The following is a 24,257-nucleotide window of genomic DNA, read 5'->3' as shown; positions in this document are numbered from 1 at the left end:
TTGTTACAACATGATACGCTACATTGTATCATGTCCACTCGCACTTTGGTAAATTGGCCCCAAAGGGTTAAACGGACACAGAAGTCAAAATAAACTTTAAGAATTCAGAAAGAGCATGCCGTTTTAAGACACTTTCCAATATACTTCTATTATCAACTTTTGCACACAAAATCCTACTGAGCATTTGCACAAGTTCACAGGGTATACAAATACTAATCTGTAATTGGCTAATGTCTGCCACATGATACAGGGGGCCGGAAAATGGTAGAAAAAATACATCTGTCCAAAAAAAATCTACTGCTTATTTGAAATTCAGTGTAGTTGTTAAATAATTGACTTTTTATTATGCTCTTGTTAATTCTTCCATTCTACTGCATTTAGTGGTCTTTTAAGAAACAAATAGTTATGACCAAGTACATGGCTTTTTATGGTAGCACGCCCCCTTATTAAATGACGTATAATATTTTAAGGGAGCACATCAACTTTGTCACTGAACATAATATTAACTATATCATGAAACTAATAGGATGAGTTAGTAATTTAACCAAGCAAAAAAAAAAAAATTAGATTGCCTACAAATGCAAACTAACTATGGCACTCTGCATATGTTAAATAAATTAAGTCACTCAGCCCACTCCTGCATGCAAAGTGAGAGAGATCACGATCCACCTTTATTAGGATAATGTCTGTGAATATATACTTGCGGCCCTCCATTGTTGCCGATCAGGACATATAAAAGTTGAAGCGGCATGCACATAGGTGCATTATTATATCTAAAAGGAGAAATCCTACAATATGAGTCCCCTATCAGTTCAGCAAGGCAGGAGTCTTTATTCTGTGTGCGTGGAAGGCTAAAGCATCTGCATCTGGCTAGCGCTAGTGCAATTTAAGCCTCACAAAGTTGCTCTCCTGGACATAGGCTGAAGTCAATTGCTGCCCTGACACGCCCCCCCTCCCTCATGTTAGGTATATTTTAAGCCATATTCTAAACATTCAATCAGTAGTTATCATTGTTTTCTTTTACCTGCACAGGTACAGTATATTATGATCACTTTCATTCAACAGCTTGATTTTTATTTGTTTATTTTTCAAAATAAAAATCCACAGCATAACATAACAATAGCAGAGATTTTTCTAACAGGAAGTCTTTGAATTCTTACTCTAAGATATTGTCTCTTATAGGCTTTAAAATCTAGGTTGAATCTGGCCTATTGATACTTCTTAATATGTATGTGTTTGTTTCACCACAGCAGGAAAAACTCAGCTAGAGTTAAGCTTTTTGTGCTAGTCGGGTAGTGTTCGTATTACAAGTTAAAAAAAAAGCATTTTGCACAAGTGGTAACCCGAATAGCGCAAAAATTCTAACTTAAGTTTTCACGTGCGCATGCATGTATTCCCCCATAGAAATCAATAGAGAGAAAAAGTAGAAACACTACCTAACACCCGAGATCATGCAAGCACAATTGAATTTTCACATTCCCCATAGTCCATAAGTCAATGAGGGAAAAAAATTGTTGGAAAAAAAAACCCAACACCCATTGCGCAAACATCATAGCATATTCACATTAGCAAATGTAAAATATTTAGTTTAAATACATAGTTACAATCTTTATAAAATATAAATATGTTTTATCATGGTTTCATCTACTTTATGGCAAAGGGCTCTAATGCAAATATATATATATATATATAGATATAGATATAGATATATATATGTGTGTGTGTGTACATATATATTTAAGTGTTTATATGTGTATATATAACTAACATATATCCCCATATAAATACATTAATTAATATATATATATATATATATATATATATATATATATACAGTATATATACAAATATATCTTTAAATGTATGTGTATGTTATGTATCTTAATGTTAAAGTACTTTGGCAACAACCAAGATCTCATATCTTTGATGCCTTATAACTTGTTTGTGCAATATTTGTATAAAAAATTTTTTATTAGACAGTGTTACTATGAGTGTAACTACTTTGTAATGTATTTTTGAAGTGATTTGTGCAAGTGAGATTGCGGTAAGGATTGAAGCATAAATTGCCAGCGCAATAGTGATTCCGCTCAACTTGTAATAGTGGAATTAAAAATGCTTGTGAAAACACGATATCGCTTGCACTAAACCGTTTGCGCCTCACTTGTAATCTAGCCCTCAGAAGGGTATAAGGAGAGACAATGATTCAGGGCTATTGAAATTTTACTTCTGGCTCCTTAAACCTTGGTAAACATATAGGGGCCTATTATCAAATGTCTGTCCGACATGATCCGATCAGCGGATCATGTCTGACAGACATTGCTGAATGCGGACAGCATTACACTCTCCGCATTCAGCATTGCACCAGTAGTTCTTGTGAACTGCTGGTGCAACGCCGCCCCCTGCCAATCGGCCGCTAGCAGGGGGTGTCAATCAACCCAATCGTATTTGATCGGATTAATTTCTGGCTATCAATGTCCACCTCCTCAGAGCAGGCGGACAGGTTATGGAGCAGCGGTCTTTAGACCGCTGCTTCATAACTTGTGTTTCTGGCGAGTCTGAAGGCTCGCCAGAAACACAGGGCTTCAAGCTCCATACGGAGCTTAATAAATATGCCCATAATCTATCCATATGTAGGATTTTCTTTCCTGCCTTCTAAAATCTGTCTCTGTCTCCTATATAACTTACATTATTGACAGGTGTTACATTTTACATTATACATAACAGCATAAAAACTCATTTATTTCCTGTCTTTTGTGTATTTCTGTGAGAATGTAAACATTGCCTTTGAATATATTGTACATTTAAAAAATAATGGAAACAACTCAATGGCAATTGTTTCTCAAGTTGCCAATCAAATGATATATTTATGTTTACCTGTCTCACCTCAAATGTTGTCTTACTTGACTTATGTGACATAGGCTGAAGAGGAGACGTAGCATTTCTTAGGTTCATTTTTTTTTGTTTTTCTAAGTAATTCTACTATAGACAGCACATACAAGCATAAATTTGGGGTCTGCACTTATATGTTTCCTCTGAGTGACAGGTGTTGATGTTACGCCAGTTTATTTTGTCTTATCTTAGGGGTTTAAAGTTATGTTTATCGCCATTACATGTTATTTCTGTGTAATTGAAATATCTCAACCACGCATCTTGCACGTCTACTGTATGTTAGAGCACTATTTTCCACCCCTCTGCTGAGCATACTCCTATTGTATTCTAAGTTTAGTAACTTGATGTTTGGGGTTAATTGTTTTTCTATTTTTTATTTTCCATATGAGTTAGATATTCTATCTATACAAAGTTTGCATATCCTCTCTCATGTTCATATGTGTGTCAAGCTGCCAAATACCATACGACTAGTAGTGTCATTTTATCCCACAGTTAAACAACTTTAGAGATTCCGCCATGTTCCTTAAATTACCTATATATATATGGCTCCGCCCTCCACTCTTTCCCTCATTTGCATAGCGGTGCTCACCCGCTGAATTTCCCTTCTCCTTACTAGGCCCACAAGTGGCCATGCAAAAAACAATTTCCCTCGCCACCCCTCACTAGATTTTTCAGGTCCAAAAGTGACCACAAGAACAAAGCAGGGAATCATTTCTATTATATACAAGAAAAATGAGGTTTCATTTTCAGACACTTGCATTATATAACCACTACCACAGACTGCCACTTCTTATATATACGCAAAGAAGCTCTAATTCCTTATGTTAAGTATACTAACCAATGTGACAACAATTACTCTCCTATGTGGTAATCATTTACGCCTAACTGGTTTGTATTATCTATATATGTGGTAGTGCTGTTCTCTTTGTTTGACTCGTAAGCATAATTATGTATTTGTACATTGATGCATGTTAAGTTACTATTGTCACTGTTTCCAAAAACCTCAATAAAAAAATTATTAAAAAAAAAAAAAAGTACAAAAAAAATGCCAGTGTTTGTCTACTTAGTACAAATTACAAAATGAAATTGACCTTTGATAGCACTGTGCTACATATTTAGTATTTTAGGTGAATAAGGCACTTAGGCTTTTATCCTTCTTTTGCAGAGAGAAAATACAATCTTGCTACAGAAACTGGAGGAAATCAAATGCACTGTTATGCAGCGAGATTTGGAGCTTGCTGACCTGAAGGTAAAGTAATATGCTTTATTTAGCTGGGAACATACAGGCAGGACAATTATTAATACTAGTGTGCACTCATTTGCATATCTGATGGATCTGTCAACATTTGTTCCAAATGTTTACTTCATTTTTTGAGAATATTTTCTAGGACCACTGTAAAATGTATTTGAATATTGTTTTATTATTAAGTAATTATTTGTGTTAAAATATTTAAAAGTTGTGAAACCCTATGCTGTCCACAATAATGAGAGGCTATAAAAATGTGTTGGATAATAAAGTACAGCATACTACTCACTATTCTGCTATATAAATACAAATAGTTGGAATAGTTGGAATTAGTTATTATAGGAGAGCCACATAATTATTCTTCATAGGTAAAAAAAACTCCTATCCACTTAAAGGGACAATATATACAGGCAAGCAGCAGCAAATATTCCATTGTCTTCAAAGCTGCTGCATGAACACAATTTCAAACTGGCTGTTTTTTCTGCAGCTTTTTGCAGGATTTTGTGACTTTTTAAATGTATCACCTTGTACCTCTTGAAAACATATTCTTGCCTGTTTGCACAGCTTTTCCCCCCACTGTTTTTGTACCTATTCAGTTTACTTTTTAGTAACCTTGAGTTTTTTTAATAGAAATTTGAAAAAAGTTAAACACTATTAACATGTATACACATTAAATACAATCATCTAAATATTATTTTGATTACAATGTAATGTTTTTGCAACAATTTTATAATTAATCTAAATGATATGAAATTATTAATTGCTCACAAGTTATAAATTGATATTAATGATGATGTGAAAGAACAAAAATATGCATTCAGACATAAGACAGCTATCAATGCTAAATTAATTAGCTGTCATGTTTTAATGGCATTTGGTTGTGTGTGGAATTTATCAATACAAGCTATTGTTTGTATACTCCTTTACAGCAGGCTTAAAGGACCAGTCAACACAGTAGATTTGCATAATCAACAATTGCAAGCTACAATAACAAGACAATGCAATAGCACTTAGTATGAACTTCAAATGAGTAGTAGATTTTTTTTCTGACAATTTTTAAAGTTATGTATTTTTCCACTCCCCCTGTACCATGTGACAGCCATCAGCCAATCATAAATGCATACACGTACCATGTGACAGCCATCAGCCATTGACAAATGCATACACACTTATTCTTGCACATGCTCAGTAGGAGCTGGTGACTCAAAATGTTTAAATATAAGAAGACTGTGCACATTTAGTTAATGGAAGTAAATTGGAAACTTGTTTAAAATGGCATGCTCTATCTGAATAATGAAAGTTTAATTTTGATTGAATGTCCCTTTAATTTATGTATATGCAGTGTTTGTAGCTTCAGGATATGGTTTATACACTGTATCTTCAGAGAGGAGTTGGTTATATGTATCAGCAGAACAAAGTGTGTTTATATTTATTGTATAGCTGAAGATGCATCAATATATAGCTTTTTATTTCAGCAAATATAAACAATATATTTTAGATTGGGTAATGGTTCCTTTTGCTGAATTAAGTTTCTCAGTATAACATAAAATAGTAGAGATGTTCCCCACTTAAACATTTTCTTTTTTAATATTTAGGGGTCAATTTATCATGCTGTGGCGGACAGGGGCGCACATACGCAGAATTCAGCATTGCACACGAGCGCTATTTTGCGCTTGCATGCAATCCCGCCTCCTGCCCCCGCACAGCCAATCACGCACGGGCAGGAGCTGTCAATCTCCCTGGTCAGATGAAACCTGATGACCGCTGCTTGTTAAATACGGACTGCAGGTTCTCTTGTGAGAACCTGCAGTCGTAGGGGGTTGAAAGGCTTGCGAAGCCTTTGATAAATCGACCCAATAGTCTAAGCTACTTTCTCAGATCTTATCACAAAGGGGTAAAACTTCCTGCCCAGAGCTACCGCATATTGGCCTAGATTACAAAAATGTAGTATGTGTGTGAGAACCTCATTTAGTGCACAGCTTGCCATATATTTGCATTTCTGGAACAGCCACTTCAGGGATCATATTTCTGTGGCAAGTGTGAGCATATTGTCTCTTTGAAAGCTCATAAAGAGTTATGGAGGAAAGAATTGCAACACTGTGTGATTTTCAGACACTTGAAAGGGAAATGGATATGACTGAACAGGTTGTTCATGGTTCTAGCAGTGGGGATGGAGTTGTTTCTGAGGGGCATACTCAGGGAAGTAGCTGGGTCACATTTTGGAGGGAAAATAGGAGTGAGGAGAAGAGACAGTTCAGTTCTGAGTTGGTACACCTCAATAGATTTACCAGATTGGATTAAAATGTTGGGATATCGGTTCAGCTGTGCCAAGGTCAGAGAGGGCTCTGCTGCCTAACAATTCAGTGAACATTCCTCCAGTCGTGGAAGAGGGGCATACAAGTCTGGACTCAAGACAGATGTTGGCTGTAGGAGAAACTATTTTAAGAAAGATAGGGTAATTTGTCAAACAGATCCCTTAAAAAGAACAGTTTTCTATCTTTCAGGGGCTCTTGTTAGGCATATTGTGGAGCATATTGATATATTAGAGGGATCTGGGACTGATCACGCAGTCATGGTTCATATTGGCAGAAATAACAAAATTAGAAGGAGATGGGCTTCAGCGAGTTAGGAAATAAGCTTAAAGTGTAAGGTCCTCCAAGGTAGTATTTTATAAGATATTACTTGTGTCATAAGCTAACTCAATAAGGCAGAAGGAGCTATGGGCAGTTACTTCCTGGTTAAAAACAATTTGGATAGTAGCACTTATAGAGAATCTTTTAAACTAGGGAAGGGGGGATCAGTCCAAATATAACAGAACTGACAGATTAGTCTGTGAAAATTATACATCTGGAATATCTCAAAGCATGGATGAAGGAAGGGCACACTTGCAAAATTACAAAGTTTGGAGGGAAGAGCACCAAGTAGCAACAGAAAACACATGAAAATTAAATGTATGATAGAAAATGGAAGAAGCATGACGGGTAAAATGGGGGAGCTGGAGCTCTTGGAAATAGAAGAGGAATATGATATTATCAGCATCAGTGAAACCTGGTGGGATGATTCAGATGACTGGGCAGTTTATTTAGAGGGTTATAATTTATTTAGGAGGGATAGATGTAATACAAGGAGGAATTTGCATGTATATTAAACCTGACCTTAAACCTACAATAAGGGAAGATATTTATGATTACACCGGTGATAATGTAAAGACATTGTGGATTGAAATAAAGAGTGGGGGAAAAATCCCAAGAATTTATTATTAGGAACATCCTACAAACCCCCCAACATTAGTAAAAAAAACAGGATATCACCAGCAATGTTGTTAGTTAATAAAACTTTTAATGTATATACATAAAAAGCGACATTTTGGGGCTTAACCCCTTAGCATGACTAAGGGGTTAAGCCCCGAAACGCTGCTTTTTATGTATATCCAATAAAAGTTTTATTAAAGAACAACAGTGCTGGTGATATCCTGTTTTTTTACTTTGACATTTGGGGTATATGAAGTTAACCCTTGTCACTCGTGCACTGATATTCACAGTAGTGCTGAAATCCCAATGAACTGATCCCCCAACATTAGTGACATGGAAGAAACCCATCTGCTAATGCAAACATGAAAGGCTGCTATTAATACCAGTGTTGTAATTATGGGAGATTTTAACTACCTCAAAATAAATTGGGGCAATGAAACTAGCAATACAGGTAAAGGGGATAGATTTTTAAATATGCTCAAAGATAACTTTATGTCACAATTAATAGAGGAACTAACTAGAAATAAAGCTATACTGGATTTAGTGCTATCAAACAATACAGAAATAATATCAAATTTAGAAGTCAAAGACCATAATATGGTCATGTTTGAAATCACTTTCCACAAGCAGCGTTACAAGGGTTTATCCAAAACTTTTAACTTTAAAAAAGCAAAATTCAGTTATTTAGACATTTTTATTTAGCATAAACTGGGAAAAAGTATTATCAAATAAAAACATAGATAATAAATGGAGAACATTGAAAACTTTAATAATTATACACATCAACACATACAACATGTTTATAAAAGTAAAAAAAAAAAATCCAGGCCAATGTGGCTAAATACAAATGTGCTAAGAGAAACAAGGAAAAAGTGTAGGGCATTTAAATAATTGAAAGAAAATAGTATAGGCATTCTAGATATATAAGAAATGTAACAATGTATACAAAAGAGCACTCTGGTTAACCAAAATTGGAAATTATAGATTAATTTCAAAAGATTCTAAGACAAACCCAAAAAGTTTTTTAAAAAATATATAAATGGCAAAAAACTAACAAAGAAAATATAGTTACATTTAAAATGTGAGAAGGGTAGCATGATTAACAGTGACCGGATAAAGGCTGAGGCACTAAACCATTTCTTTTCTTCAGTATACACAAGAGAAGAACCAATTAGAGAGACATTAACACAAACTAGAACAGAAGCCCGTACCAATAACTGTGTTATCCCAAGATTATCAGAAAAAAACTGGATAATATCAAGGTAAATGCAATGTCAGGTACCCAAGGGTTCTAAGGGAACTTAGCACTGTTGTAGTCTAGCCTCTTCTCATTATCCTTAATCATGGTACCCAGCACTAGTGTAAATCTAATGTGGTGCCACTTTTTAAAAAGGGAAACAGGGCTGATCCTGGAAACTTTAGACCAGTGAGCCCGTCACTGATAGTGGGGAAGATGCTGGAAGGGATTATATTCAATAGTATATTGTGTGAAGAAGATTAATTTAAATCATGTAATGTACAACTCATGCCATGTCAAACTAATTAGATTCTATAAGGAAGGAAGTAAAAATATAGATAAAGGTGGAATATAGGGGTACTTATAGATAAGGAGGAAATTGATTTAGGGGTACTTATAGACAGCAAGTGTGCAATGCCAGGCAGTGGTACTAGCATGTATTAAAAGATGCATAGATGCAAGGATAGAAAGCATAATTCCATTGCTGTATAAATCCCTGGTAAGACCTCACCTTGAGAAATGATTGCATTTCTGGGAACCAATTTTAAAAAAGGACATTGCAAAAAATTTAAAGAAGGGCCACAAATTAATAAGGGGAATGTAGTATTTAGACTATGAGGAGAGGTTAGGAATATTGGGTCTTTTTTTTTTTTCTAGAAAAAAAAGTACTTTAGAGGTGATTTTACTACTTAATACAAATATTTTCAATGCCCATATACAGAGTTGGTAGAAGCTCTGTTTATTCCAAGGCAATTGTTTGTGACAAGAGGTCACACTTTAGGCTAGAGGAAAGGAAATATAATCTCAAGCAAGGTAAAACATTTTCCATCTAAAGGGGAGGAGAGTCCACGGCTTCATTCATTGCTATTGGGAATTAAGAACCTGGCCACCAGGAGGAGGCAAAGACACCCCAGCCAAAGGCTTAAATACCTCCCCCACTTCCCTCATCCCCCAGTCATTCTTTGCCTTTCGTCACAGGAGGATGGCAGAGGAGTGCCAGCGATTCAGAGTAGTCTCTTATGGAGGGTAGTACTCTTCACATTGGGACTGGAGTTTTAAGTGGTCCTGTCAGCCTCTCGGTGAGAGTCTGGGTCGAAAGTTAGAGTCCGGAGATGCAGGGAGAGTCTTTCTGCGAAAACCATCCCGACTCATATTAACAGCTCCATAAGCAATCAGCGTTGAGGAGTTTCGCTGCCTGCTTTCTACACTCAAGTCCATGTCAGGAGAGAGACTACTAACCTGTCACACTTGAAGGGCCGTGTTCCTGTTCCACTGCCTAGATTCTGGTAAGATCGTTTAATTTTTTATTAGTAATGATAACATAGAAGACAGGGTCACAGTGTGGCGCCTTTTTATCTTTACAGAATCAAGGGTTAATATTCCTGGAAGGGGGATTATTGAACAGCGGGGGTTTATACATGATATTGTTTATTGTGTCATTGCTGCGTTATGTGCGAGATAAGGCTCTGGTAATGTGTGGAACTTTCAGGTTACTTGCGGGAATCTTGCGTGCCCATTTTTGTCGCATTTTTCCCTAGTGCAGGGGCGGTCCTGCCAGACATTCCATCTGACTGGGTGTGTCTATCCTTCTCTGTTGATCTGTGGCGCAGGAGACGTATCGGTTTCTGTAGTCCGGGTCCTATTAGGTGGTGATTGGTGGTATAAAGTGCCTTTTTGTAAATTAAGTTAGTCTTCCCAGAAGCGCAAGCAATGGTGGACTCTGATGTATTAAAGGGCTCTCCCTCCTTAACAAAGTCTCGTTCCTGTGTTTATTGTGAGGAGGTTCTGGTAGATCAGCCTGCTCAATTATGTTCCACGTGCCTTGATAAAGTTACAACATCTAAATGTAAACGGATGTCTAGTACTACTGAGCCGTCCACCTCTGAGGGTTCTTCATCCCGGGAGGTGCGTTCCCTACATTCATCTCCCATTGCACATGCAGCACCCCTGGGGTCCAACCGTTACTCCGGGAGAGATTCGTTGACCGTAAGACTTTGCGGACCAACTGGAATCGGCGGTTTTGAAAGTGATCTATACCTTACCACAGTCTGCTAAGCGCAAGCGTAGGGTTTATAATAGCAGCTCGGCCAAGGGTTTGTCCACGCCGACGAAAGATCCAGAGGCTCTATATGATGACGAGGCCCACTCAGACTCTTCAGAGGAGGCCCCTTCTGGGTTGGAGACCGTGTCATCTAAACCTCCGACGATGGAGGAGCCTGGTTATAGGTTTAGGATGGAGAATTTGCACTTTCTGCTACGGCAGGTGCTTGCTACTCTGGAGGTTCTGGAACATAAGATATCGGAGGAACCTGCGATTCCTAAGCTTGACAAGGTATACGAGGACAGGGTAGTACCTCAGACTTTCCTGGTTCCCGTTAAGATGGCAACTATTATGAAGAATGAATGGGAGCGATTAAGTTTGTCCTTTTCCCCTTCTTCCTTTAAAAAACTGTTCCCCGTTCCGGACTCTCAGCTTGAGCTGTGGGGACCATCCCTAAGTTGGTTGGGGCTATCTCTACGCTTGCGAAGCATACGACTATTCCTCTCGAGGATAGTTCGTTGTTTAAAGAGCCCATGGATAAATAGCTGGGAAACATGTTGAGAAAGATGTTTCAGCAAACAGGGTTTGTTTTTAAGCCAGCAGCGGCCATTGCGGCGGTCGCTGGAGCTGCAAAATATTTGTGTGAATCCCTGTGTGAAATGATCAAGGGGGAGGCATCCATCGACAAGATACAGGAGAAGATTAAAGCGCTGAAGGTCGCTAATTCTTTCATCTGTGATGCCAATATGCAAATTATTCGCCTGAATGGTAAGGTGTCAGGTTTTTCTGTTTTAGCGCGCAGGGCTCTGTGGCTAAAATCTTGGTCTGCGGACATGACCTCTAAATCGAGGCTGTTGTCCCTGCCTTTTCAAGGGAAGATCCTGTTTGGTCCAGGATTGGATTCGATCATATCCACAGTTACGGGAGGCAAGGGAGCTTTCCTACCGCAGGATAAGAAGGCTAAGCCTAAGGGATCTACTTTTCGTCCCTTACGTGAGGACAAGGCCCAGCGCCAGCAACCCACCGCAAAAGCGGACCATTCCAAGGGATCTTGGAAGCCTGCTCAGTCTTGGAACAAGTCTAAGCAGAGCAAGAAGCCCGCCGAGACGAAATCGGCATGAAGGGGCGGCCCCTAACCGGTGTCCGGATCACGTAGGGGGCAGATTATCTCTATTCTCAGACGCATGGTTACAGGACGTTCAGGACCCTTGGGTTCTAGAAGTTGTCTCCCAGGGTTACAGGATAGCATTGAGATCCCATCCGCCCGAGAGCAGATTCCTCCTGTCAAACCTATCTTCAAGACCAGAGAAGAGAGAGGCCTTTCTAGAGTGTGTGAGAGATCTCGCCTCTCTTGGGGTTATCGTACCAGTACCCCTAGCAGAAAGGGGTCTAGGGTACTATTCCAACTTTTTTGTGGTTCCAAAGAAGAAGGGCACGTTCCGCCTGATTCTGGACCTAAAGTGTTTAAACAAGTTTCTGAGTGTTCCATCGTTCAAAATGTAGACGATCAGATCTATTCTGCCCCTAGTTCAAGAGGGACAGTTCATGACAACTGTAGACTTGAAGGACGCTTACCTTCATATGCCAATTCACAGGGACCACTTCAGGTTCCTAAGATTTGCATTTCTGGACCAACACTTCCAGGGTGTGGCCGCTCCTTTTGGTCTGGCGACGGCCCCTAGAGTCTTAATGAAGGTTCTGAGGGCGCTGCTTGCAGTGGCCAGATCCAGGGACATTGCGGTGGCACCTTACCTGTATGACATCCTAGTTCAGGCGTCGTCGCTCAGCCTCGCAGAGGATCATTCGAGGGCTCTTCTTCTGCTCCAATCTCACGGTTGGAAGATCAACTCAGGAAAGAGTTCCCTGGTTCCCAGCAACAGGGTGGAGTATCTGGGCACGATAATAGACTCTATGTCCATGAAGATATTTCTCACAGATCAGCAGCGCAGGAAGCTTGCATCCACCTGTCTTGCCCTTCAGTCCTCCACAAGCCCATCGGTGGCTCAATGTATGGAGGTGATAGGTCTCATGGTGTCACGCATAGATCCCATTCACCAATTTCCATCTCAGCCCTCTTCAATTCTGCATGGTGACAGTGGAACGGTGATAATTCAGATCTATCACAGCTGATATCCCTGGATGCTCGGACTCGGAGCTCCCACTCTTGGTAGATTCGTCCGGAGCAACTGTCCATGGGGACATCCTTCTTGAGAGTGTGACCACGGATGCCAGTCTGTCAGGATGGGAAGCTGTTTGGGGTGACAGGATGGCACAAGGAAAGTCCAGGGAGGAGTCTCTCCTTCCGATCAACATCCTAGAACTACAAGCAATTTACAATGCTCTGAAGGCATGACCTTCTCTGGGGTCGGTCAGTTTCATCAGATTTCAGACCGACAACATTACCTTGGTGGCTTACATCAACCATCAGGGGGGTACAAGGAGCTTCCTTGTGATGAGGGAGGCGTCTCGGATTCTGGAGTGGGCGGAGTCCCATGACTGCTCGCTCTAAGTAATTCACATTCAAGGTGTGGACAACTGGGAAGCAGACTTTCTCAGCAGACAATCCTTCCATCCGGGGGAATGGTCTCTTTATCTAGATTTGTACTTACTTCCTCATAGAATCTAATTAGATTAGTTTGACATGATCTATTTCTCATAAAAACCATGCTGATTAGAACTCACAATCTTGTTTACACGAATATGATCATCAATATAATCCCTTCAAGTATCGTCCCCACTATTGATGTCAGACTAACTGGTCTATAGCTTCCTGGATCATCCCTGCTTCCCTTTTTGAAGAGTGGCACCACATCAGCTTTACGCCAATCCTTGGGTACCATGCCTGAGTATAATGAGTCTTGAAAAATTAAGAGTAGAGGTTTGTTTATAACAGTGCAACACCCTTGGGTGTATTCCATCTGGGCCTGGAGTTTTATTTACCTTAATATTATCCAATTTGTTCATGATATCCTCTATATATAACTCAGTTAATGGTATGGGCTGGCATGTTTTATTTTGTTCCAAAGTATCATCCAATGGTTCCTCTCTTGTGTATACTGAAGAAAATAACTGGTTTAGTACCTCAGCCTTCTCCCTGTCACTGTTAATCGTGCATTTTAATGTACCTATATTGTCTTTCTTAGATTTTTTGCTATTTATGTACTTAAATATTTTTTTAGGTTTAGACTTAGAATCCTTTGCAATTAATTTTTCATTTTCAATTTTGGCTAATTTGATTGCTTTTTTGCATGCTTTGTTACAATCCTTATAAATATGGAATGTTGAGTCTTTACTATTTTCTTTGAATAATTGAAATGCCCTACATTTTTTCCTAATTTCTCTTAACACATTTTTATTCAGCCACATTGGCTTGGATTTTTTATTTTTATTTTTATAACCATATGGTATTTGTTGATATGTATATTTATTATATATATAAGTTTTAAATGTTATCCATTTATCCTCTGTATTTTTATTAGAGAATAATTTGTCCCAATTTTTGTTATTTAATGATTTCCTTAAATCGTTGAATTTTGCTTTCTTAAAACTAAAAGTCTTGGTTAAACCTTTAAGACACTGCTTATGAAAAGAGATTTCAAATGTGACCATGCTATGATCACTGTTACCCAAATGTTCTTTGACTTCTATGTTTGATATTATATCTGTATTATTTGATAGCACTAAATGCAATATAGCGTTACTCCTAGTTGGCTTAATTGTGACGAGAAGTTATCCCCGAGAACATTTAAAAATCTATCCCCCTTAGCTGAATTACTAGTTTCATTGACCCAGTTTATATCAGGGTAGTTAAAATCTCCCATAATTACAGCACTGTTATTAGCAGCCTTACCTATTTACCTATCTTCCCTTATTGTAGGTTTAAGGTTAGGTTTAATATACATGCAGATTCCTCCACCTCTTTTATAATTCCTGTCCCTCCTAAATAAAGTATACCCCTCTAAGTTAACTGCCCAGCCATTTGAATCATCCCACCAAGTTTCAGTTATACTGATAACATTATAGTCCTCTTCTGCAATTAGGAGCTCCAGCTCACCAATTTTGCCTGTCATGCTTCTTGCATTTGTTGCCATACATTTCATTTTCATATGCTTTCTGCTGATACTTGGTGTGCTTTCCTCCATACTTTCTAATATGACATTTCTTAAGTCATCTCTTCCTTGAGATATTAAAGGAGTGACAGATTCACAGACTGACCTCTCTGTTCTATTGTGTTCTAACTGACCCTTCCCCCCATCTTTGTCTTTTTGGTTGAGGAGCTTGATTCGCTTGGCTTATGAGACAGCGGGACATAAGAATGAGGCCTCTATGGAGCAAATTTGTAAGGCGGCTACCTGGTCCTCCTTACACACTTTTACAAAGTTTTACAAATTTTATGTTTTTGCTTCTGCGGAATCTGTTTTTGGGAGAGAGGTTTTGCAGGCTGTGGTGCCCTCAGATTAGGGTCTGCCTTTTACCCTCCCGGTTTCATTCAGTGTCCTCTAGAGCTTGGGTATATGTTCCCAATAGTAATGAATGAAGCCGTGGAATCTCCTCCCCTTTAGATGGAAAACAAAAATTATGCTTACCTGATAATTTCACTTTCATCGTTGGGACGAGAGTCCATGGCTCCCGCCCGTATCTCCGTTGGGCGGACCTACATTTTATCATCTTCTGGCACCTTTTATACCCGATATTTCTCCTACTGTTCCTGGTTCCCTCGGCAGAATGACTGGGCGATGAGGGAAGTGGGGGAGGTATTTAAGCCTTTTGCTGGGGTGTCTTTGCCTCCTCCTGGTGGCCAGGTTCTTAATTCCCTATTGTAATAAATGAAGCCGTGGACTCTCCTCCCCTCGATGGAAATGAAATTATCAGGTAAGCATAATTTTTTGTTTTTTCACTGTACGAGCAATCAGATTGTGGAACTCATTGCTTAAGGAGGTAGTGACTGCCAATACTTTAGATACATTTGAAAATGATGTAACCAAATCATATTAATGTAAATTAAATTGGTAATTTCTTATTTTAAATCAGACAGGATCTGTATAGGTTGAACTCAATTGACTTTAGTTTTCTTTCAACTTCATCTACTATGTTACTATCGGCTAGATTACGAGTTTTGCGGTAAGAGCTGCTCGGTAATAATTTGCAAGTTAATACCACCGCTCACTTCCCTACAGCGCTGGTATTACAGGTTTGCAAAAACCCTGCGTTAGCAGGCAAGAAGGTAGCGTAAAGCAAAATTGAGCTCCATACCACACTCCAATAATAGGCGCTGCTGAAAGCTGCGGTGAGCTGGTTTTACGTGCTCGTGCATGATTTCCCCATAGACATTGATTCCTAAGGTGAAAGAAAATTTATGTTTACACCTAACACCCTAACATGAACCCAGAGTCTAAACACCCCTAATCTTACACTTATTAACCCCTAATCTGCCGCCCGACATCGCCGACACCTACATTATACTTATTAACCCCTAACATGCCGCCCCCCATCGCCGACACCGACAATATACTTATTAACCCCTAATCTGCTGCCCCCAACATCGCAGACACCTACATAATGTTATTAACCCATAATCTCCTGCCCCAATGTCGCCGCAACCTACCTACACTTATTAACCCCTAATCTGTTGCCCCCAAAGTCACCACCACTATACTAAATTTATTAACCCCTATACCTAACCCTAACACCCACTAACTTTAATGTAATTAAAATAAATCTAAATAAAACCTACTATTAATAAATAAAACTAACCTTACCTGTGAAATAAACCCTAAACTAAATAAATTGCATAAATTTAATACAATTAACTAAATTCCAAAAACAAACAAACACTAAATTACACAAAATAAAAAAAGAAATTATCAGATATTTAAACTAATTACACCTAATCTAATAGCCCTATCAAAATTAAAAAGCCCCCCCCAAATTAAAAAAAAACCCTAACCTACACTAAGCTACCAATTGCCCCAAATAAATCAGCTCTTTTACCTGTAAAAAAAAAATACAAACACCCCCAACAGTAAAACCCACCACCCACACAACCAACCCCCCAAATAAAATCCTAATTAAAAAAATCTAAGCTCCCCATTGCCCTGAAAAGGACATTTGAATGTGCATTGCCCTTAAAAGGTAATTTAGCTCTTTTTCCGCCCAAAACCCTAATCTAAAAATAAAACCCAACCAATAAACCCTTAAAAAGCCTAACACTAACCCCCGACATCCATCCTCAACGAAGCCGGCAGAAGTCCTCAACGAAGCGGCAGAAGTCTTCATCCATCCGGCGCGGAGCGGGCCCATCTTCAAGACATCCGGCGCGGAGCATCCTCTTCAATCGACGTCTTCTTCCAATTGAGGTTTACCTTTAAATGACGTCATCCAAGATGGCGTCCCTAATAGATTTCTATTAGTCAATCGGAATTAAGGTTGAAAAAATTCTATTGGCTGATTGGATCAGCCAATAGAATGCAAGCTCAATCCTGTTGGCTGATTGGAACCTCGGGGGTTAGTGTTAGGCTTTTTTAAGGGTTAATTGGGTGGGTTTTATTTTTAGATTAGGGTTTTGGGCAGAAAAAGAGCCCTGCAAAAGGCCCTTTTAAGGGCTATTGGTAGTTTAGTTTAGGCTAGGGTTTTTTTTATTTTGGGGGGCTTTCTTATTTTGATAGTGCTATTAGATTAGGTGTAATTAGTTTAAATATCTGATCATTACTTTTTTATTTTGTGTAATTTGGTGGGGGGGAGTTTTGTTGTAATTTAGTTAATTAGGGTTTAATTTATGTAATTAATTTAATTGTAAGGTTAGGTGTTAGTGTAAGACAGGTTAGGTTTTATTTTACAGGTAAATTTGTATTTTGTTTTAGCTAGGTAGTTGATAACTATTTAGTAACTATTCTACCTAGTTAAAATAAATACAAACTTGCCTGTGAAATAAAAATAAAACCTAAGATAGATACAACGTAACTATTAGTTAGATTGTAGATAGCTTAGGGTTTATTTTACAGGTAAGTATTTAGTTTTAAATAGGAATTATTTAGTTAATGATAGGAATTTTTATTTAGATTTAGTTTAATTATATTAAAGTTAGTGGGTGTTAGGGTTAGACTTAGGGTTAGGTTTAGGGGTTAATATATTTAGTATAGTGGGGGCGGAAGATTAGGGGTTAATAATATTTAACTAGTGTTTGTCATGCGGGAGTGCATCGGTTTAGGGGTTAATATGTTTATTATAGTGGCGGTGATGTCCGGAGCGGCAGATTAGTGGTTAATAATTTTATTTTAGTGTTTGCGATGCGGGGGGGCCTCGGTTTAGGGGTTAATAGGTAGTTTGTGGGTGTTAGTGTACTTTTTAGCACTTTAGTTATGAGTTTTATGTTACAGCTTTGTAGCGCAAAACTCATAACTACTGACTTTCATTTTACGGTATCGATCTTGGCGGTATAGGATGTACCGCTCACTTTTTGGCCCCCCAGGCAGACTCGTAATACCGGCACAAAGAAAGTCCCATTGAAAAAGGACTTTTTTAAAGCTACGGTAATTACGTTGCATTACGGCCAAAAAAGTGTGCAGTGCCCCTAAACCTGCAAGACTCGTAATACCAGGGGTAGTGAAAAAGAGCCTTAACACTGATTTTTCACTCATACCGCAAAACTCGTAATCTAGCCGTATGTTATTTATACCTATATTAAATATAAAATAGATGTTTTTTAATACACACACATATATATATACAGTACATACAAACTGTGTGTGTGTGTATGTATATACATATATATGTGTGTGTTTTTTATATATATATATATATATATATATATACACACACACACATATATATACATATATATATATATATATATATATATATATATATATATATATATATATATATGGAACAAAATGAATGTCCACTATTATAACTGTTAACATATTAGAGGTACTGATAACCCTCTGTGTACATACATTACATGGGTTTTACAAGCTTGTTCCAATATGTCATGGCAATACCTCTGTTAGAGATATTTACCTCAGGTTGTGCATGCAAATCAGATGCATCCATTTACTTCCTCTAAGGAATTATGCACTGTGTAGGTTACTCCTTTTACACCTGAGTGTATGAATAGCTAGCAAGGCTAAGACAGCATTTTTCATTGATTATTATTATTGAGTTTTCTACTCTTATTGAACTCTCTGCTGGTAAAACACTACATGCTGTATGTACACAGAGGAGTAATCACTTATTTCTCTTGTAAGGTGTATCCAGTCCATGGGTTCATCCATTACTTGTGGGATATTCTCCTTCCCAACAGGAAGTTGCAAGAGGACACCCACAGCAGAGCTGTCTATATAGCTCCTCCCCTAACTGCCACCCCCAGTCATTCTCTTGCAACTCTCGACAAGAAAGGAAGTATCAAGAGATATGTGGTGACTTAGTGTAGTTTTACCTTCAATCAAGAGTTTGTTATTTTTAAACGGTACCGGCGTTGTACTGTTTTTCTCTCAGGCAGAAATTAGAAGAAGAATTCTGCCTGGAGATTTGATGATCTTAGCGGTTTGTAACTAAGGTCCATTGCTGTTCTCACACATAACTGATGAATATGGGAAAACTTCAGTTGGGGGACGGCCTGCAGATTACCTGCTTTGAGGTATGTTCAGTATTTTTATTTCTAGAGAGAGGAATAAGTTCTAGAAAATGCTGACAGAGCCTTGTGTATGTGAGGTAAGCCTGATGCAGTGATTTAACAGCGACTGGGATCATGCTTACATAACAGGGTAATACTCATGTTAATATTCATATTGCTTAGTGACAAAACGTTTACATGATTTCATAAATAGGACGTTTTTTCTCTGAGGGAGATAAGTCTTTATTTGGGGCCTAGTTTCCACATGGCTAGTCAGATACTCCTAGGAGTATTTTCTTAAGGCCCCTCTGACATCCAGTACATGGTGGGAGGGGCCTGTTTTAATACAGACTGAGACATCCAGCTTCCCTAGAAGAGTCCTCTGGCATCTGAGTACCATTTCAAAGGGGTTATTTCTGCACAAAATCGTATTTAAGGGCAGGTAGGAGCCTCAGCAGAGCTGTGGCATGGTGCTCAATTGATTTTTAACGTTTTTTAACGTTTTTCAATCCGGTTTGGGGCCTAAGGGGTTAATCATCCATTTGCAAGTGGGTGCAATGCTGCTTTAGTCCCTTATTCACACTGTAAAAATTTCAAAGATTTTACTGTATTTTTTCACTGTTTTACAGTTTAAGTGATAGTTTTTTTCTCTTAAAGGCACAGTAACGTTTTTGTTTAATTGCTGTTTCACCTTTATTAAAGTGTTTTCCAAGCTTGCTTGTCTCATTACTAGTCTGTTAAACATGTCTGACATAGAGGAAACTCCTTGTTCAATATGTTTGGAAGCCATTGTGGAACCCCCTCTTAGAATGTGTACCAAATGTCCTGAAATTTCTATAAACTACAAAGACCATATTATGGCGCTTAAAGATTTATCTCCAGGGGATTCTCTGACTGAAAAGAGGGAGATTATGCCATCTAACTCTCCCCATGTGTCAGAACCAATAACTCCCGCTCAAGTGAGTACATCTAGCGCATCTAATTCTTTTACCTTACAGGACTTGGCGGCAGTTATGAATGCTACCCTCGCAGAGGTATTCTCCAAACTGCCAGGGCTACAAGGAAAGCGAGACAGCTCTGGGGCTAGAATTAATACAGAGCTTTCTGACGCTTTATTGCCTGTGTCCGATATACCCTCACAATGCTCAGAAGCCGAGGCAGGTGAGCTTCTATCTGTGGGTGACATTTCAGACTCAGGGAAGGCGTTACTTCAGTCTGATTCTGAGATGACAGTGTTTAAATTTAAGCTTGAACACCTCCGTTTATTGCTTAGGGAGGTTTTAGCGACTCTGGATGACTATGACCCCATTGTGGTTCCAGAGAAATTGTGTAAAATGGACAAATACTTTGCAGTACCTGTTTGCACCGATGTTTTTCCAGTCCCTAAGAGGTTTTCGGAAATTATTACTAAGGAATGGGATAGACCAGGTGTGCCGTTCTCTCCCCCTCCTGCTTTTAAAAAGATGTTTCCCATAGATGCCACCATACGGGACTCGTGGCAGACGGTTCCTAAGGTGGAGGGAGCAGTCTCCACCCTAGCTAAGCGTACAACTATCCCCGTCGAGGACAGTTGTGCTTTCCTAGATCCTATGGATACAAAATTGGAGGGTCTCCTTAAGAAAAATTTTATACCTCAAGGTTTTATTCTCCAGCCTCTTGCATGCATTGCCCCAGTTACTCTTGAGGAGGCTTTACAGGTGGAGACCCCGTTAGACGATATTCTAGACAGGATTAAAGCTCTTAAATTAGCTAACTCCTTTATTTCTGACGCCATTTTTCATTTAGCCAAGCTAACGGCTAAGAATTCAGGTTTTGCCATTTTGGCGCGTAGGGCGCTATGGCTTAAGTCCTGGTCAGCAGACGTTACTTCAAAGTCTAAGCTTCTTAACATCCCCTTCAAGGGACAGACCCTATTCGGGCCCGGTCTGAAGGAGATCATTTCTGATATTACTGGAGGAAAAGGTCACGCCCTTCCTCAGGATAAGTCCAATAAGTTAAGGACCAAACAGAATAATTTTCGTTCCTTTCGAAACTTCAAGAGTGGCGCAGCTTCAGTTTCCTCTAATGCAAAACAAGAGGGAAATTTCGCCCAGTCCAAACCAGTCTGGAGACCTAACCAGGCTTGGAACAAGGGGAAGCAGGCCAAGAAACCTGCGGCTGCCTCTAAGACAGCATGAAGGAGTAGCCCCCGATCCGGGACCGGATCTAGTGGGGGGCAGACTCTCTCTCTTCGCCCAGGCTTGGGCAAGAGACGTCCAGGATCCCTGGGCATTAGAGATTGTTTCCCAGGGATATCTTCTGGACTTCAAAGCTTCATCTCCAAAGGGGAGATTTCATCTCTCACAATTATCTGTAAACCAGATAAAGAGAGAGGCATTCTTACGTTGTGTTCAAGACCTGCTGGTTATGGGAGTGATCCACCCAGTTCCAAGGGAGGAACAGGGGCAGGGCTTCTATTCAAATCTGTTTATAGTTCCCCAAAAAGAGGGAACTTTCAGACCAATCTTGGATCTCAAGATCCTAAACAAATTTCTCAGGGTCCCATCCTTCAAGATGGAGACTATCCGAACCATCCTCCTATGAGAAAAAAAGTTAAATTAAGATTTATATTAGTTGCAAAACTAAGAATGTTATATATTTGCTACAGTGCAATTGTAAAATAAAGTATTTAGGCCAAACGACCAGGTTTTAAAAAACTAGGATCTTGGAACATCTAAACAAGATTGATAAAGAACACACGGATCATGGTGTCCCTTTGCACTGCAACAATTGTCAGATTCAAAACTGGGGGTCTCCGTTAAATAGGTATAGTGAAAGTGTAACTATACTGGAGAGGGGGACAAATAGATAAGGAGCTTATAAAAAAAGAACTATGGTTGATACATACCCTTAGAACATACAGCCAATGGGGTCTCAACAAAGACATTAGGGTTGCAACTTTTGTGTAAATAATGGTTATTGAATTTTGTATTTATATAGTTATATATGCTATATATTTTACGAAGTCTCCATGTATTTTCAACATTCTGAGAGATATGAAAATATGTCTTCAAATGTTTCCGATATTTTACCCCTGTGATGGAACAGTTTAAGCATGTATACTATCTGATGACTCCATTTTTTCTATCTTTCTCATAAGGTTGTGTCATAAAGATAGTTTACTTTATTGTTTATTATGGATACAGGCAAAAAGGATTGACAATTTTGGGACTCGGCTATCGGATGTCCATGATCACGTGATTTCCTTAGCCGGACTGGAACATTAGTAACCCATAATTGGCCGAATTAAACATGTGACTCATCACGGATAACCCAGACTTATTTGGGTACTTAAATTATAAATCCAACTCAGAAACAAAGACCGCATCCGGATTGGCTTACTAACATGTGACCCTCTGAATATGGCCAGACCTATTTGAGAACTAGCTTACCTATGCCTACTCGAATGGGAACTTTGTATATTATTGGTTGTTTTGAATTTCAGCTTGATGGGGATTGGTTAATTCTGTTTCCCCCCGAAACAAACAATTAGTTATAATTTTTTATGAGATCTTTTCTAAATCATTTCTCTACTGATTGTTTTTTTATAGTTTATATATAGTATTTCATTTTTTATTTCTTTCGGTTGGAAATAAATTCAATTGTGAATGTGATTTTTATGTGAATCCACCTTCCGTTTGGCCGGAAGCTGGAATTTGTACACAGTGTATTTAAACCACCAGTATCTGCCACAATGTAGCTTACTTTTTCTGCCTTTTAACTTGCTCTTAAAAAAGAAAGTTAATAAACCAATGTTTTTATGAAGACAATAAGGTTTTTTTGTCATATTGTGGCATTGCTGATACTGGATTTCTGATTCAGTGAGTATACTGTGCTTATATGTATCGAGTGTATACACCTCAGCTGGGAAAGCCGCACTAATCTCATTTGGCACAACAGTCTTATGTGAACCTGTATCTTCAAAATCTTTTGCAGCTCCCTTCAAATGGCTCCCGAGAAGTGTCTGTACCTCTAACTCCCAGATAGTGATAGCATCAATTTTTATTTCCAATCAAAACAGTCTCAAAATAAGCATTAACTTTAGAAGAAGAATGCAGAATATGGATAATAAACAGGTATAGTATAAAACTTTTAAAAACTGCACTCATATGCAAATAGGTATTAAGACTTTCCTTGTTATGCAGCTCACATCGGCTGTTATAGCCAGATCCACTGGTGGGTTAGGTAGAAGCCTCTGACACACATGCATGCCCACTGTTCTGATACCCTAGGGCTTGAGATAAAAACCTTCAAAACTGATCTTTGTGTTCAGCAGGATATAATAGATTAATTTCTGGAATATATTGTGCATGAATGAAGACTCTTTACACTGATTTGCAACGGATTCATAAGTGGGGCCTCAGAGTGCCAAAGTAAGTCCACCATCTTGGTAGCAGCCCTGAGGCATTACCCAGAAAGTATAGACATTTTTAATCTGCACATAGTAATACTATGGGGAAATATTTCTTCCACATAAATTGTTTATTTTTTTTCACAGAAAAATTAATCATCAATTTTACAATAATAAAAAAAATTATATATATAAATACACACAAACATACACCCACACACACAGGGCTTGAAATTTACACTAGTCCCGGATGAGTAAGAAATTGCAGAGGAAAAGTAAAAAAAAAAATATTTTTTCCTAATAAACAAAAAGGCATGCCTAGACAAGAAATACTTGTAAACACTTGTAAATACTATAAACAACAGATAAAGATATATATGAAAAAGGTATATATAATATGTCATGAAAATCTCATGATTTCTATGTGTCCTGTATTTCCATGTTTTTTATTTACAACTCATTAACACAGATCAGAGTCCTTGTCTAAAAAGTCAGTTTTGGGAGAACTGATTTTTATTACTTATATCTGGTTTAACCAGATCCAAGGTGCAATTTGGTTTTCTTAATACAGTGATCTTTATGGGCCAAA

General features: G+C 38.5%; 1 protein-coding gene across 1 annotated transcript in view; it reads left to right on the top strand.

The window, feature by feature from the left end:
* CALCOCO2 (calcium binding and coiled-coil domain 2) overlaps nucleotides 1-24,257 on the top strand; it is a 147,650-nt gene that overhangs the window by 59,561 nt on the left and 63,832 nt on the right. The window contains exon 11 of the mRNA XM_053697277.1: nucleotides 4,055-4,138. Coding sequence (XP_053553252.1) covers nucleotides 4,055-4,138 — 84 coding nt within the window. The remainder of the gene's footprint in view (nucleotides 1-4,054; nucleotides 4,139-24,257) is intronic.

The sequence above is a fragment of the Bombina bombina genome, chromosome 1 (assembly GCF_027579735.1).
Source record: "Bombina bombina isolate aBomBom1 chromosome 1, aBomBom1.pri, whole genome shotgun sequence".
Lineage (NCBI taxonomy): Eukaryota > Metazoa > Chordata > Amphibia > Anura > Bombinatoridae > Bombina > Bombina bombina.
The sequence above is the reverse complement of the archived record's forward strand: the minus strand, read 5'-3'. Positions and strand labels throughout refer to the sequence as shown.